The 14859-nt window shown below is 41.6% G+C and overlaps 1 protein-coding gene across 1 annotated transcript in view; it reads right to left on the bottom strand.

The window, feature by feature from the left end:
• col27a1b (collagen, type XXVII, alpha 1b) overlaps window positions 1–14859 on the bottom strand; it is a 138445-nt gene that overhangs the window by 29423 nt on the left and 94163 nt on the right. The window contains exons 20-28 of the mRNA XM_021606572.2: window positions 13782–13835; window positions 12348–12401; window positions 12106–12150; window positions 6645–6698; window positions 6264–6308; window positions 5831–5884; window positions 4028–4081; window positions 2632–2685; window positions 1242–1295 (exon numbers count right to left, since the gene is read on the bottom strand). Coding sequence (XP_021462247.2) covers window positions 1242–1295; window positions 2632–2685; window positions 4028–4081; window positions 5831–5884; window positions 6264–6308; window positions 6645–6698; window positions 12106–12150; window positions 12348–12401; window positions 13782–13835 — 468 coding nt within the window. The remainder of the gene's footprint in view (window positions 1–1241; window positions 1296–2631; window positions 2686–4027; window positions 4082–5830; window positions 5885–6263; window positions 6309–6644; window positions 6699–12105; window positions 12151–12347; window positions 12402–13781; window positions 13836–14859) is intronic.

Below are 14859 nucleotides of genomic sequence, written 5' to 3'. Positions count from 1 at the left end.
AAGATTTTGGGATTTCCATTGCTTTAGGACTAGGTCAGGTGGTTTAAGCATGTCGCAGTTTATGTCATCTAGCAGGACAAATTCAGACTTGGTGTAAGGGGCCAAGAGAAGTTAGGGCAGGTAGGGTACAGGCCGGTGCTGATGGAGGACAATGGCACCCAGCAACAGTCAACAAAGAGCTATTTGAAAGTTTAATACATAAAACCAGCAAATTAAATTGTTTGGGGAAAGATTTGGTGGAGACAACCGAGCACTGAAGGTGATCCTTGGTAAAGAATGCCACTCCCCCACCTTTGGAAGACCTGTCTTGACGAAAAAGGTTATAACCAGAAAGGTTAACATCAGTATTCAAAACACTCTTCCTCAGCCACGTCTCAGTAATGACCAACACATCTGGATTGGAGCTGTGAACTCACACTTTCAATTGATCAATTTTAGGTAATAAGCTTCTATTGTTAAGGCACAGAAAACCCAGGCTTTTACGGGAGCAGAAATCAGTGAAGCAGATATCAGAGCACAAGTCAGAATTGGGGCAAGCAACTGTAGATGGGCCAGGGTGTACATGCACATTTCCAGATATCATCAACAGTAATACAATCAAGGCACAGCAGAGGACAGTGTTGATTTATGACATCTGAATGTGCATCAGATGGCAACAAGATCATATTGTACAGCAATTTCATCAGGTAACATGAATACAAAGCCGGCGAGAAGTGGTTAGAATGGGATGGGAGGCCAAAAATCTGTGTAACCAATAGAGAGTCAGAGTCCCGAGTGTGGGAACAAACATAGTCTGTCCCACTGCTGGGTAAAGAAAGTTCGTAGTCAAAGCATGCAGGAGTCATGAGACAAATAGCAAAATGCACAATCATTTTTTTAAATATATAACGACTTGGGGCTAGGCATTGTAAGTTCAGAGACACTCTGAACTTAACAATATTGACAGGCCAGGCATATTACCAATATGCTGTGATAATGTATTTAGCCTACTGCCTAAACCTCATTCCTACAGAACTGTTTTATTCGGTTAATGTTACAGTTTTTAAGTCATGTTAAAAAAAAACTATTTGAGCGGTAGATTTCGGCTGGCATTTTGACTGCGAAAGTGATCTTGGCTCAGAAAAGGTTGGTGACCACTGATCCACGTCAATGCCACCTTGTGTTGCACAGCAAGTTTATGACAACCATAGCAATTCATAGCAGAAAGTACAGATGCTTAAAGAGGAAACCTTATTCCTTACCCTCCTGCCTTTGATTCCTCTGATCCCACCGAGACCCCTTGATCCGGCTTGGCCCTGCAGGAGGAAGAACATTACAACACAATTATATGACGGAAGGCAATAACGTTACAACACTCACTGAGACGAGTTGCAGGACTGACTAATGAGAGTTGGACTGGGTCTCCAGGATGCTAGTGAATGCCATTCATCCCTATCATGACCAAAGAGCTGAGATCATGCACTTGAAGGACATGTGTTTTAGTCGTGCTTGTAAAAGAGATTCTATTGAGATGAAGCATGTCCTTTTCAAAGGACACCTGGTCAGAAGTTGAAGAGTATGTTCCACCTTTTAGAGTAAAGTACTCGCCTGCTGTCTTCCGTGCAGTTTGCGAAAGCGGCTCTGAGACAGTCCGGCATGTCTTGCCACAACTTGTGTGATGTCAGTGCACGGCGTAAAGAGACTAGAGACATGTAGACATGCTATAAAGGCAAAAGGGTGGGAGCTGCATTAGCTTTAGCCAGAGGTACTAAAGAAACGTTTACAGCTGCCTGTTTGAATGAATGACTGTCACTCTCACTCCCCATCAACAGAGGTATGTGCTAGGAGGAATTTCTCCCAACCTCCCCTTTGTGTGAAAAACTATTTTCTTTGGTCTCCAAATGAGCGAAGAGTAAAAAGGACTTAGCGGTGTTACTATATGGGCCTCGTTACAGACCTTTATTGGCTATGTTTACGTAGCTGGATTCCAAACAAGAAAGGCAACAGACCTTTGAGGAGCCAGAATGGGTAGTAGACTTTCTAGTCTGACCTTGAAAGACACTTTAATAAACTACACTCACTCTATGCTAAGATGATGTGCCAAATAGAACACAAGTTCTAACTTGAAGTCTCATTCAGTTTGTGATTCAGTTTCTGTTTACAGCAGTGATGTCTTGCTTCTGAGTTCATTCTGCCATGCTGTATTTTATTTTATTTAACCGTTATTTAACTAGGCAAGTCAACAAATTCTTATTTACAATGGCAGCCTACTCCAGCCAAACCCGAACGACGCTGGGCCAATTGTGCACTCCCAATCACAGCCAGATGTGATAGAGCCTGGATTCGAACCAGGTACCATAGTGACACCTCTTGCACTGAGATGCAGTGCCTTAGACCGCCAAATGCAAATGACAAAGGATGGTATTTTAGAGTAGTGTTGGTGTGATGGGGTTTGTTCTCGTAAATCTAGAGGGCACAGGACGTTTAAAATGGTACCATAACCTTATGGGCCGGTTTGAAAGACCCAATTTAAGACTACTCCATGGACAACAACAAAAATCTCCATTGAAAGTTGTTTTTAGTCCAGGATTAGGCTTAATCTGGGTCCGGGAAACCGGTCCCAGAAAGGTAAAGTGAGCAGGCTTTACTTACTGGTATCCCTAGAGGTCCAGAGGGGCCACACTCTCCAGGAGTTCCGGGATGACCCTGATAGACAGACAGAACACCACAACACCATGAAGACATCCATCATACTTCAAACCCATGTAACCCCTTTTTTACATACTCTAAATAATACTGAAAGTGAACTGGTGACTATTGACAATATGTTGTCTGTTCAACAATTTTGATGTAATGTATCTATTCTTAGCCTGCATGATGTGGCTGACTGGACAGTTTGTTAGTTTAGGTACGGAGTTATACTGTATCTGGCCTACTCCAGTTGTCATACAATAAACAGCTTGAGTAAAAACAACTAAGTTGACTGAGAACACATTCTACATACAGCAATGACCGCGGGAATAGTTACAGGGGATAGGAGGGGGGATGAATGAGCCAATTGGAAGCTGGGGATCATTAGTTGGCCATGATGATATGTGGGCCAGATTGGGAATTTAACCAGGACACCGGGGTTCACACCCCGACTCTTACAATAAGTGCCATGGAATCTCTAGTGACCACAGATAATTGCCAAAATAAGGGAAACACCAACATAAAGTGTTTTAATTGGGCTTGGGCCACCACAAGCCAAAACAGCATCAATGCGCCTTGGCATAGATTCTACTGGAGGGATGCGACACCATTCTTCCACCAGAAATTCCATAATTTGGTGTTTCGTTGATAGTGGTGGAAAACACTGTCTTTAGGCACCACCCCAGAATTTCCCATAAGTGTTAAATTGGTTTGAGATCTGGTGACTTATCAAACCATTCAGTGACCAATCGTGCCTTGTGGATGGGGGCATTGTTATACTTTGGGGGCATAGCCATGGCAGTCAAAATAATGGCCAGCCCAAAATGTTTATACATGGCCCTAAGCATAATGGGATATTAATTGCTTTTAATTAACTCAGGAACCACACCTGTGTGGATGAACCTGCTTTCAATATACTTGTATCACTCACTATTTCCATTATTTTGGCAGTTACCTGAAGATGCACCTCCAGCTGTCTTTCAGCTGTGTAAGCAAATGTTTCTGCTTTTACCATACTGGGTATTGAGTTGAGAGGCTTGTATTGAGATTAGATATAAAAATAACTTATTTGGAAACTTCTGCACACTTAGATCCAACATAAATACTCTTCTCACTACAGTTCATCTCAACATGAAGTTGGCCAGTATGACCTAACAAAAACGTAATTTCATACAAGATATACAAGCTCAATACATAACTATTTTTCAGTGATACCTATCTTAGTACCCCATTCCTTATCGCCAAGCCCCCACATGGCACTCTGTCCTAACACTAGACCCCCACATGGAACATTACCCGACCCATATAGAGTTGAATGCCCCTTGGAAGACAGACGGGGTCCAGACTTACTCCTTACCATCGCCCCCTTTTCCCCTGGCGGTCCAGGCAAGCCCATCTCCCCACGGTCCCCCTGGGAAAACAAACATAACTATAAGGACCCTGTATTACATAGGTAAGGCCAGGAGTTTTTCCTGACCACATGACCTGACTAGGAAAAACTCTGGGCCTGGAGTTAGTCCTAGTCAGGTCACAAGGTCAGGGGAAACCCAGGGTAATAGTTACATTGCCTTCAGAATGTATTCATAACCCTTGACTTATTCCACATCTTGTTGTGTTACAGCCTGAATTCAAAATGGATTAAATCTTCTTTTTTTCCCCTCACCCATCGACACACAATAGCCCAAAATGACAAAGTGAAAACATGCTTTCAGAATTATTTGCACATTTATTGAAAATTAAATACAGAAATATTCAATTTACATAAGTATTCACACCCCTGAGTCATGTTAGAATCAACTTTGCCAGTGATTACAGCTGTGAATCTTTCTGGGTAAGTCTAAGAGCTTTGCACACCTGAATTGTACAATATATGCACATTATTATTTTTAAAACCCTTCAAGCTCTGTCAAGTTGGTTGTTGATCATTGCTAGACAGCCATTTTCAAATCTTGACAGATTTTGAAGCCTATTTAAGTCAAAACTGTAACTATGCCACTCAGGAGCATTCAATGTCATCGTGATAAGCAACTCCAATGTATATTTGGCCTTGAATTTTAGGTTATTGTCCAGGTGAAATGTTCATTTGTCTCCCAGTGTCTGTTGGAAAGCAGACTGAACCAGGTTTTCCTCTAAGATTTTGCCTGTGCTTAACTATATTCCATTTATTTTTACTCCCTAGTCCTTGCCGTGACAAGCATACCCATAACATGATGCTGCCACCACCATGCTTGAAAATATGAAGAGTGATACTCAAGGATGTGTTGTTAGATTTGCCCCAAACATAACGCTTTGTTATCAGGTTCAAGTTCTTTCTTTGCCACATTTATTGCAGTTTTACTTTAGTGCCTTATTGCAAACAGGATGCATGTTTTTGAATATTTTTATTCTGTACAGGCTTCCTTCTTTTTACTCTGTCATTTAGGTTAGTATTGTGCAGTAACTACAATGTTGTTGATCCATCCTCAGTGTTCTCCTTTCACAGCCATTAAACTCTGTAACTGTTTTAAAGTCAACATTTGCCTAAAGGCAAAATCCTTGAGTGTTTTCCTTTGTTAGTATCTTTGTATTGACTGGATGTATTGATACACCAAAGTGTAATTAATAACTTCACTATACTCAAAGGGATATTCAAGTCTGCTTTTTTCAAATGTATTTTTCATTTTTTTTAAATCACATAACACTATTATTGCACAGTGAGTTCCTGCAACGTATTATGTGACTAGTTAAGTACATTTGTACTTCTGAAGTTGTTTAATACTTTGACTCAAGACATTTCAGCTTGACATTTTTTTTTATACATTATACATTCTAAACATTTTGAAAAACATAATTCCACTTTGACATTATGGAGTATTGTGTGTTGGACAGTAACCCAAAAATCTCAATTTAACAAAATGTGAAAAAAGTCAAGAGGCTTTCTGAAGGCACTGTAAATCTCAAGACATCAACAGGAAGCAATCCCAGCAGGCAAAACTGGTTGAAATTGCTTCATTAGAACCAGATTACAACTGTCTGTAATAGCATAATCTCAACCAGTTTAGCACGCTGGGAAAGTAGAACAATAACATATATTAATCAGAATCTCTTTCAATATGGCATCATAAGATATATGACATGAGAAGTCTTCCTGTAATGTCTAACGTAAAGATGCACATCTAACCTTTTCTCCAGCTAGGCCTGTCTCCCCATTAGGCCCGATAAAACCCACAAGTCCCTAAAGACAGCAACACAGGAAAAGACAGTCAAAGTCCTGTACTTACACCATTGCCTTTGGAGCAGTGGGGCAAAAGCAAAACACAAACTCACACACACACAGTACACACACAGAGTACAGTAAACAAACAGAGAGAGAGAGAGACTCCGAGTACACAGTACACACACACAGAGTAAAGTAAACAAACAGAGAGAGAGAGAGAGAGCGAGCGAGAGAGAGAGAGAGAGAGAGAGACTCCGAGTACACAGTACACACACACAGAGTAAAGTAAACAAACAGAGAGAGCGAGAGAGAGAGAGAGAGAGACTCCGAGTACACAGTACACACACACAGAGTAAAGTATACAAACAGTGAGAGACAGAGAGAGAGAAGCCTTTACCCTCTCTCCAAGCTTTCCGACCTCTCCAGTTATTCCCGTCTCACCCTATAGCAGAAGACAGAATTAGCATTTCATTCATTTAATTCTGTATCAACAGATTCAGACCTTTTTGAAGTTCAGATCAGCCAGAGAGAATGTGGTGAGAGGGCAGTTCACCTGGTAGTAGAAAATGTATGTCAAATTTACACAGTTAAATAAGACTTTACAGGTTGGGATAAAGAGAGACAGAAAGAGAGAAACAGGCCAAGAGAGACAAAGAGAAACAGGCAGAGAGAGCATGGGAGACCATGTTTAACGACAGTGATAGTGATAGACTCAGGCGGATGGCGAGAGAGAGACACTCAGCCAGTTGAATGGTGCATCATTTTAATAGGATCTGACCTTCAATCCTTCGGTTCCTGTTTCCCCCGGGAATCCATGCCTTCCAGGTCTGCCCTGAACAGAAGACAAACATGAACCATAGTACAGTACTTCATCAGATTCAGAGTGATTAATAGTCACATGTACAGGGTTGCAGGTGTGATTGCAGGGTACAGTGAAAATCTTAGACTCCGAGCTCATGAAGGACTAATTTTAATAAAATAATGAAAATGGCAATAAGAAAAACCATCTAAATAGAAATAGCAGTATATACACATCATAACAACTGTTGCAGTGATGAATAAATAAATGTCCATTGGGGGAGGCAGAGTAGTGACTGTTAAGGGGGTGGGGGAGAAAATCCATATGGGGAGTAGTAGGGGGAGGGGCGAGCAGGAGGCTGACTAGTGGTGGCTATTCAGCAGCCTGATGGTCTGAGGGTATAAACTATTGGCCAGTCTTCCAGTTTTTTGCGATGATGCTCCTGTACTACCCGTGTCAGATTGATTGAAGTGGGGCGAACAGGGCATGGCTTGGGTAGCTGGGGTCCCTGATGATCTTCTTGGCCTTCCTGCAACACCTGGTGTTGTAGGAATCCTGTAGGGCAGGCAGTGTGCACCCAATGGTGCGTTCGGCTGCAAGCATCACACTCTGAAGCGCATTGCGGTTCACAGTGGTGGAGTTGCCACCCTAGGCTGTGATGCAGCCTAACAGTATGCTCTCGATGGTGCTCCTGTAGAACACTGAGGGCCCTCAGGGACAGGCTGAATTTCTTCAGAATCCTGAGTTTGAAGAGTCGCTGTCGTGACTTCTTCACCACGGTGTCCATGTGGTTACATAATTAATTGTAACGATGTGCGCTGAGAGTCGGGAAGCAAGTTCAAGGAGTGAGTTTTAATAAAATAAACAGAACATAATACAAACAAGAAACAATAACAGCACATGGACATGAATCTTAAACAAAAACAATGACACCTGGGGAAGGAACCAAAGAGAGTGACATATATAATGCAGGTAATCAAGGAGGTGATGCTGTCCAGGTGAGTCTGATGATGCGCAGGTGCGCATAACGATGGTGACAGGTGTGCGACCGGTCGCCTCTGCTTCTGCGACCGGTCGCCTCCGCTTAGACAGAAACCTAACAAACCGGCTGAGGCGTGAGGGCCTGATGAGCCAGCTGAGATCTCCCCGGTTGCTTCAGTCAAGGCACGGGAACCTGTTCACCAACTGAGGCATGGGAGCCTATCGAGCCAGCTGAGGCATGGGAGCCTATCGTGCCAGCTGAGGTATGGAAACCGGTCGAGCCAGTTGAGGCAGGGGAACCCAACAAACCAGCCGAGGCCTCCCAGGTAGCTCAGCAAGGAAGAAGCCACTGCTCCAAAACCACCATAAAAAAGCCAGACTACGGTTTGCAACTGCACATGGGGACAAAGATCATACTTTTTGGAGAAATGTCCTCTGGTCTGATGAAACAAAAATAGAACTGTCTTGCCATAATGACCATCATTATGTTTGGAGGAAAAAGGGGGAGGCTTCCAAGCCGAAGAACACCATCCCAACCGTGAAGCACAGGGGTGGCAGCATCATGTTGTGGGGGTGTTTTGCTGCAGGAGGGACTGGTGCACTTCACAAAATAGATGGCATCATGAGGCAGGACAATTATGTGGATATATTGAAGCAACATCTCAAGACATCAGTCAGGAAGTTAAAGCTTGGTCGCAAATGGGTCTTCCAAATGGACAATGACCCCAAGCATACTTGCAAGCAAAGTTGTGGCAAAATGGCTTTAGGAAAACAAAGTCAAGGTATTGGAGTGGCCATCACAAAGCCCTGACCTCAATCCCATAGAAAATCTGTGGGCAGAACTGTGTGTGCGAGCAAGGAGGCCTAGAAACCTGACTCAGTTACACCAGCTCTGTCAGGAGGAATGGGACAAAATTCACACAACTTATTGTGGGAAGGTTATTGAAGGCTACCCTAAACATTTGACACAAGTTAAACAATTTAAAGGCAATGCTACCAAATACTAATTGAGTGTATGTAAAGCTCTGACCCACTGGGAATGAAAGAAATAAAAGCTGAAATAAATAATTCTCTCTACTATTAATCTGACATTTCACATTCTTAAAATAAAGTGGTGATCCTAATTTACCTAAGACAGGGAATTTTTACTAGGATTAAATGTCAGGAATTGTGAAAAACTGAGTTTAAATGTATTTGGCTATGGTGTATGTAAACTTCCAACTTCAACTGTATATAGGGCAGGTAATAAAGGAGGTGATGCATTCCAGGTGAGTCTGATGATGCGCAGTTGGGCGTAATGATGGTGACTGGTGTGCGCCATAACGAGGAGCCTGGTGACCTAGAGACCGGAGAGGGAGCACACGTGACATTAATCTTCTCTGAGATATGTACGCCATGGCAGCCCCGTTGTTGAGGATGGGGGCGTGTCCAGCCTGGTTCCTCCTGAAATCCAGAATTAGCTCCTTTGTTTTGCTAACATTGAGGGGCATGGCTTGGCACCACACCGTTAGAGTGCCTGGCTCCTCCTTGTAGGCTGTCTCGTCGTTGTTGGTAATCAGGCCTATTACCGGTGTGTCGTAAGTAGAACCACAGTATTGTACCTTACAGTCACTACTACCAAATCTACATTACTACACATAATACGGTAAGTAGAACCTAGATTCAAGACTTGATGTGTGTCTGTATTGATATTTGCAAATGAGGAAGTTTGCAATGATACTTTCATACACCTCAATTGTGTGTCCAAGATGTGTCCCCTTACGGACTAATTCGTATACTGTCTTCTCTTCCTGAAACCAGTGAGTGACATGATTCATGTCTTTGTTATTTAGAATGAGTGATAAGAAAACATTCCAAAAAGTTATTAAGAGCGCCAACAAAGCACTTTTACACAAATTTGGTGGAATGTCTTCCGCTTTTGTCAAAGTTTAACGTGCAAAAAAATCTGTGATACTTTTGTATGGTTTTTGCTAAAGGCTTTTTCTTGGCCGAGAATAGAAACGTCCCCATCCCACTCTATATTTTTCAATGACTCATAAACAATTCAGCATCAAAGTTCCCTAATGCGTTACAGTATTAAAGGCCCAATGCAGACATTTTTATATTAATATGAAATCATTTCTGGGTAACAAATAAGTACTTTACTAACTAGGTTTCTTTCCATCCACAGTTTTTATGCGAGTAAAGTCATACCGCATAAAAAAAAAAAATCTCGACAGCTGTGATGGAAACAGGGAATTTGGATACTTTTTCAGAAATGCCAACAGATAATTTGTTCGTTTGACATGGTGGGATCTGTTTGTGTCTGTAAAATGTATCATGCGATAAATGGCGATGGAAAAGCCTTTATGATGATTATTATATCAATATTTGCACATGTCGAAGTAAACTTGGAGTCACACAATGGTATGGTGTGTCATCCTGCCACCATGACTTGGGAAACAATGCAATTTACTGTATTGGGCTATAGATGTAAGTTATGATGAACTTCACAGGGTGGTGAAACTGCATGGGGATGAGCTTGATGCTCCGGGGGTCTTATTCTGGTGACATGATGGTCAATGCTTGACTACTGTCAAATAAAAACATTCTTGCACTCATCCATTCTAATCTCATCATGTATACTAGCCGCCTGCACTGTATCTGCAAACTGCTGGCTGGAGCGCAGGTGCCAAGACCAGAGTCGGCACATTTGCTAATTTAATGCACCAGTTTTTCTGACAAAACTATTGGTAATGTTGAAAATGCGATGGAAACACATTGAACTTCAGATTTTTTTTTAAACATAAGCGAAAAAGAAAATGTTGTGTTCACTACCTCATTGCACACAGTTTGGTGGAAACACAGCACTGGTGGGAAAATGCAAATGTTTTCTTAATGCAGATTTTAGAATATTCTGAAAATCTGTCGACAATTGTATGGAAACCAAGCTACTTCCATTAAAATGGGCAAAAATATATTTTTTTACCAAAAAACTACTTCTCAAGCAAGAATTGTGCTAGGACTGTCTGGGAGTGGTCTGAGTGGGGAGGAGAAATTGGCAGAGAGGTTTGGAATTGGCCTATTAACCAATTTCCTGCATGTTGATGTCACCATGGAAAGCCAAACTTTCTGTGCATGCAAACCTGCTGATTAGAAGGTCTTGTATTGCATTTTCAACCAGCAATTATCAGGAAATAACACGGATCACATTTCTTCACACTGTTACAGTCTTAGTTTCATCAGCTGTTATGATATTTAAACACAGGAAAACGTCATTTTGACTGCACTGGGCCTTTAAACTATAATTGGATCAAATGTGTTATGTGTTATATTGAATCAGTATATTCAGTTCGTTGTGGTTTCCATCTTTTGGAGATGGCAGTTTAGAATCCTCTGTTATTTAATGTGCTTAGTCTGTATGAACTTCGGGTGACTCCAGATTAACTCTCTATTCAGGCTATGATGGATACAAATTGGATGTCTCTGCAGGAAGATGCAGTACGGTGGAATCCAAGGCTACTGTCTACATCCCAAATGGAACCCTATTCCCTATATAGTGCACTATTTTTGACAAGGGCCACTAGACCCCTGGTCAAAAGTAGTGCACTTTATAGGGAATAGGGTGCCATTTGGGATACATACACTAACTGACACAATCAGAGGTTTGGCTTTCAGACCTAGCTTAATGGATCTAGGAGAAGAGAAAGAGAGAGTCTATCCTCATAGATATCCAGATGTTTATGATTATTTAGAGTAAGGAATGGGAAATCTATCTGTCTACGTTGGAGGAGTTTGACTTAACAAGCTCACAAAATATTAGGCAAGAGAGATCGAAGAGTTATCATTTCACAACAGCCATTCCAACTGACGTTTTTTAAAATAAAATTTTCAATATTTTAATGAGGCTTGACATTTACTATCAGTGTTTAGCAAAATGGCAGCGTTCCAAAAGCAACAACTTTAAAAATGAATGCAGAAAGCAGACATTTGGACAGTTTCTTATTTCAAAGAAATCATAATTCTCTAACTGGGATAGCTGACTAGGTGCATAAATGAGTGACTTTATTTTCATTGGTTTAAAACCATAAAGCTTTGTTTTTTATAATCCCATCTCTTCCAATGGTGTTGTTTTTGTCTCACAGATGAGCACCATGTGGTGGTAGCACAGCAATTTTACTGACCAAACCGTTGCCACAAATGCACAATAAGCGTTGAGCCATCTATCAAAATAGATTTTCTGCACAATAGACTGACAGCTAGCCAAGTGCTGCTGGTATGTAGCTAACCAGATCATAGTGATTCAGCTGGATTTAAACACGGACTGCAGCAAATTGCCTTCCACTCTGAAGTGCCATTGTTATGAAACAGGCTTTTTGATGGTGGAGATGAACATTTGGGTGTTTTCATGTGCTGAGTGACCCATATTGTGTTTTCTGAGTTCCTTGTTTTGGTTCTGAGCTGTCCAATTAGCACTCACCTCTGGTCCTGTTGACCCAGGTGGTCCCAGTGGCCCCTCATCGCCCTGGAAAACAATATGGAGACAGAGGGTCAAGGCAGGGACAAAAGCACTATGCATAAAAAAACACTTTGTATTTTCTCTGGCCTATGTGGCAATGCCAGATTTCTGTCTTATCTCTTACATACATTCTACATACATGGCCAAAGTAAGACTAAATCTTGACATGTTTAGTAAATACAGAACACTAAAGACAATCCCACCTCTAGTCCAGCTGTTCCTCTAGGCCCTGGTAAACCTCTGTTCCCTGGCTTCCCCTGAGGAGAATGATACAGAATGTTAGATTGCATAAGGAACCCATGTTGCTATCCATGATGCACCACTGGCAGTAAAACAGGACTGGTCCCCAGCAGTCACCACAGTCCCCAGAAAAGGCCTCAAATGTCCATGCGCCTGCTCTTTGCCACCCACCGTTCTTTGTATTCACTAAAAACCAACTGAACCTCCCAGACCACTTCTCAACACTTGCTCATAGAAGTGCTTGATCCAGCCGACTACGCCAAATGAGGATGTTAAAACCTCTTAAAGCTAGGGGGCAGAATTTTCACTTTTGGATAAATAGCGTGACCAATTTCAAATTCCTGCTACTCATGCCAATAATATAAGATATGCATATTATTCATATGTTTGGATAGAAAACACTCTGAAGTTTCTAAAACTGTTTGAATCATGTCTGTGAGTATAACAGAACTTATATAGCAGGCAAAACCCCGAGGACTAACTGTTGAGATTTTTTTTTCTTTCCCCTCTCTGTTCCCTATATTGTCTTTGCCATTGGATATTTAATTGGAACCTATTTTCATTTCCTACCGCTTCCACTGGATGTCGCGATTGAGGTTATTCCTTTGTGCTATGAAGAAGTAGGCCAACTCGGAACTGGGGACACTTTTGTGAGTTGCGCAAGATGTGAAAAGCAGTGCTGGTTTCTTTTCTTTCCTGTATTGAATACAGATTGCCCCGTCTACAATTTGATTGATTATTAACATTTAAAAATACCTAACGTTGAATTACAAAAGTAGTTTTAAATGTTAAGTTTTTGTAAGCTGTTTTTTTTTTTGGATCAAACGCACTTTATAAATGGACATTTTCGATATATATGGACAGAATTAATCGAACAAAAGGACCAATTGTGATGTTTATGGGACATATTGGAATGCCAACAAAATAAGCTCGTCAAAGGTAATGCATATTTTATATTTTATTTCAGCGTTTTGTGTAGCGCCTGCTATGCTAGCTCCTTTGTTTACTGCTGGTGCAGATGGTGCAGGCTATCAGATAATAGCTTCTTATGCTTTAGCCAAAAAGCATTTTTAAAATCTGACATGTTGGCTGGATTCACAACGATTGCAGCTTTAATTGAGTATCTTACATGTGTGATTTAATGAAAGTTTTAATTTTATAGCATTTTATTTGAATCTGGCACTCTGCATTTCCCCCAGCAATTGTCCAGTTGAGACGCTAGCGTCTCCCCTATCCATAAGAGGTTTTTAAGTACACAACCAATGTTTTAAAACAAATGGTGTCGCTCTTACCGATCGCATTGCCATGAACTGTGTGAAGATGGAATCATCGCACCATCGGACATAAGACAATGGTACACTACTAGATACGCAGAAAGATAGTGCCAGTATACATACCTTTGGGCCTTCAGGGCCGTTGTGACCTGGTGGGCCGATGTCTCCTGGGAAACCCTGTGGACAACCAGAGAACAGGTTGAATATAATCCATTACTCACCTCGTACTAGACAAAGATTTTTTAATTAACGAGTTTGACACAAAGGATTTACTTCAGACACCGGACAAGGCCAAATCAACATCATTTGCATGAAGAAGAGACTGAGATATAGGAGTTATAGTTCGGGGTGCCTTGCAAGAATCCGAAGGCGAGTGGGTAACCCGCTTCTACCATCAGTCATATTAGCCAACGTGCAATCATTGGATAATAAACTGCATGAACTCCGATCAAGACTTTCCTACCAACGGAACATTAAAAACTGTAATATCTTATGTTTCACCGAATCGTGGCTGAATGACAACATGGATAACATACAGCTGGCTGGGTTTTCCGTGCATCGGCAAGATAGAACAGCTGCCTCCAGTAAGACAAGGTGGTTTGTGTCTATTTGTCAATAAATATCAGTGTACAAAATCAAATATTAATGAAGTCTCGACGTTTTGCTCGCCTGAGGTAGAGTATCTCATGATAAGCTGTAGGCCACACTATTTACCAAGAGAGTTTTCATGTATATTTTTTGTAGCTGTCTATTTACCACCACAAACCGATGCTGGCACTAAGACCGCACTCAGCGAGCTGTATAAGGTCATAAGCAAAAAAGAAAATGCTAATCCAGAGGCGGCGCTCCTAGTGGCCGGAGACTTTAATGCAGGGAAACTTAAATCAGTTTACCCTAATTTGTACCAGTATGTTACATGTGCAACCAGAGGAAAAATAAACTCTAGATCACCTTTACTCCACACACAGAGATGCGTACAAAGCTCTCCCTCACCTTCCATTTGGCAAATCTGACCATAACTATATCCTCCTGATTCATGCTTACTAACTAAAACTAAAGTGACTCGCTCAATACGGAAGTGGTCAGATGACGCAGCTACAGGACTGTTTTGCTAGCACAGACTGGAATATGTTCTGGGATTGTTCCGATGGCATTGAGGAGAACACCACATCACTCACTGGCTTCATCAATAAGTGCATCG

This window comes from Oncorhynchus mykiss, chromosome 6, assembly GCF_013265735.2.
Source record: "Oncorhynchus mykiss isolate Arlee chromosome 6, USDA_OmykA_1.1, whole genome shotgun sequence".
Lineage (NCBI taxonomy): Eukaryota > Metazoa > Chordata > Actinopteri > Salmoniformes > Salmonidae > Oncorhynchus > Oncorhynchus mykiss.
Note: the sequence above shows the minus strand (reverse complement) of the source record. Positions and strands in the feature narration are given on the sequence as shown.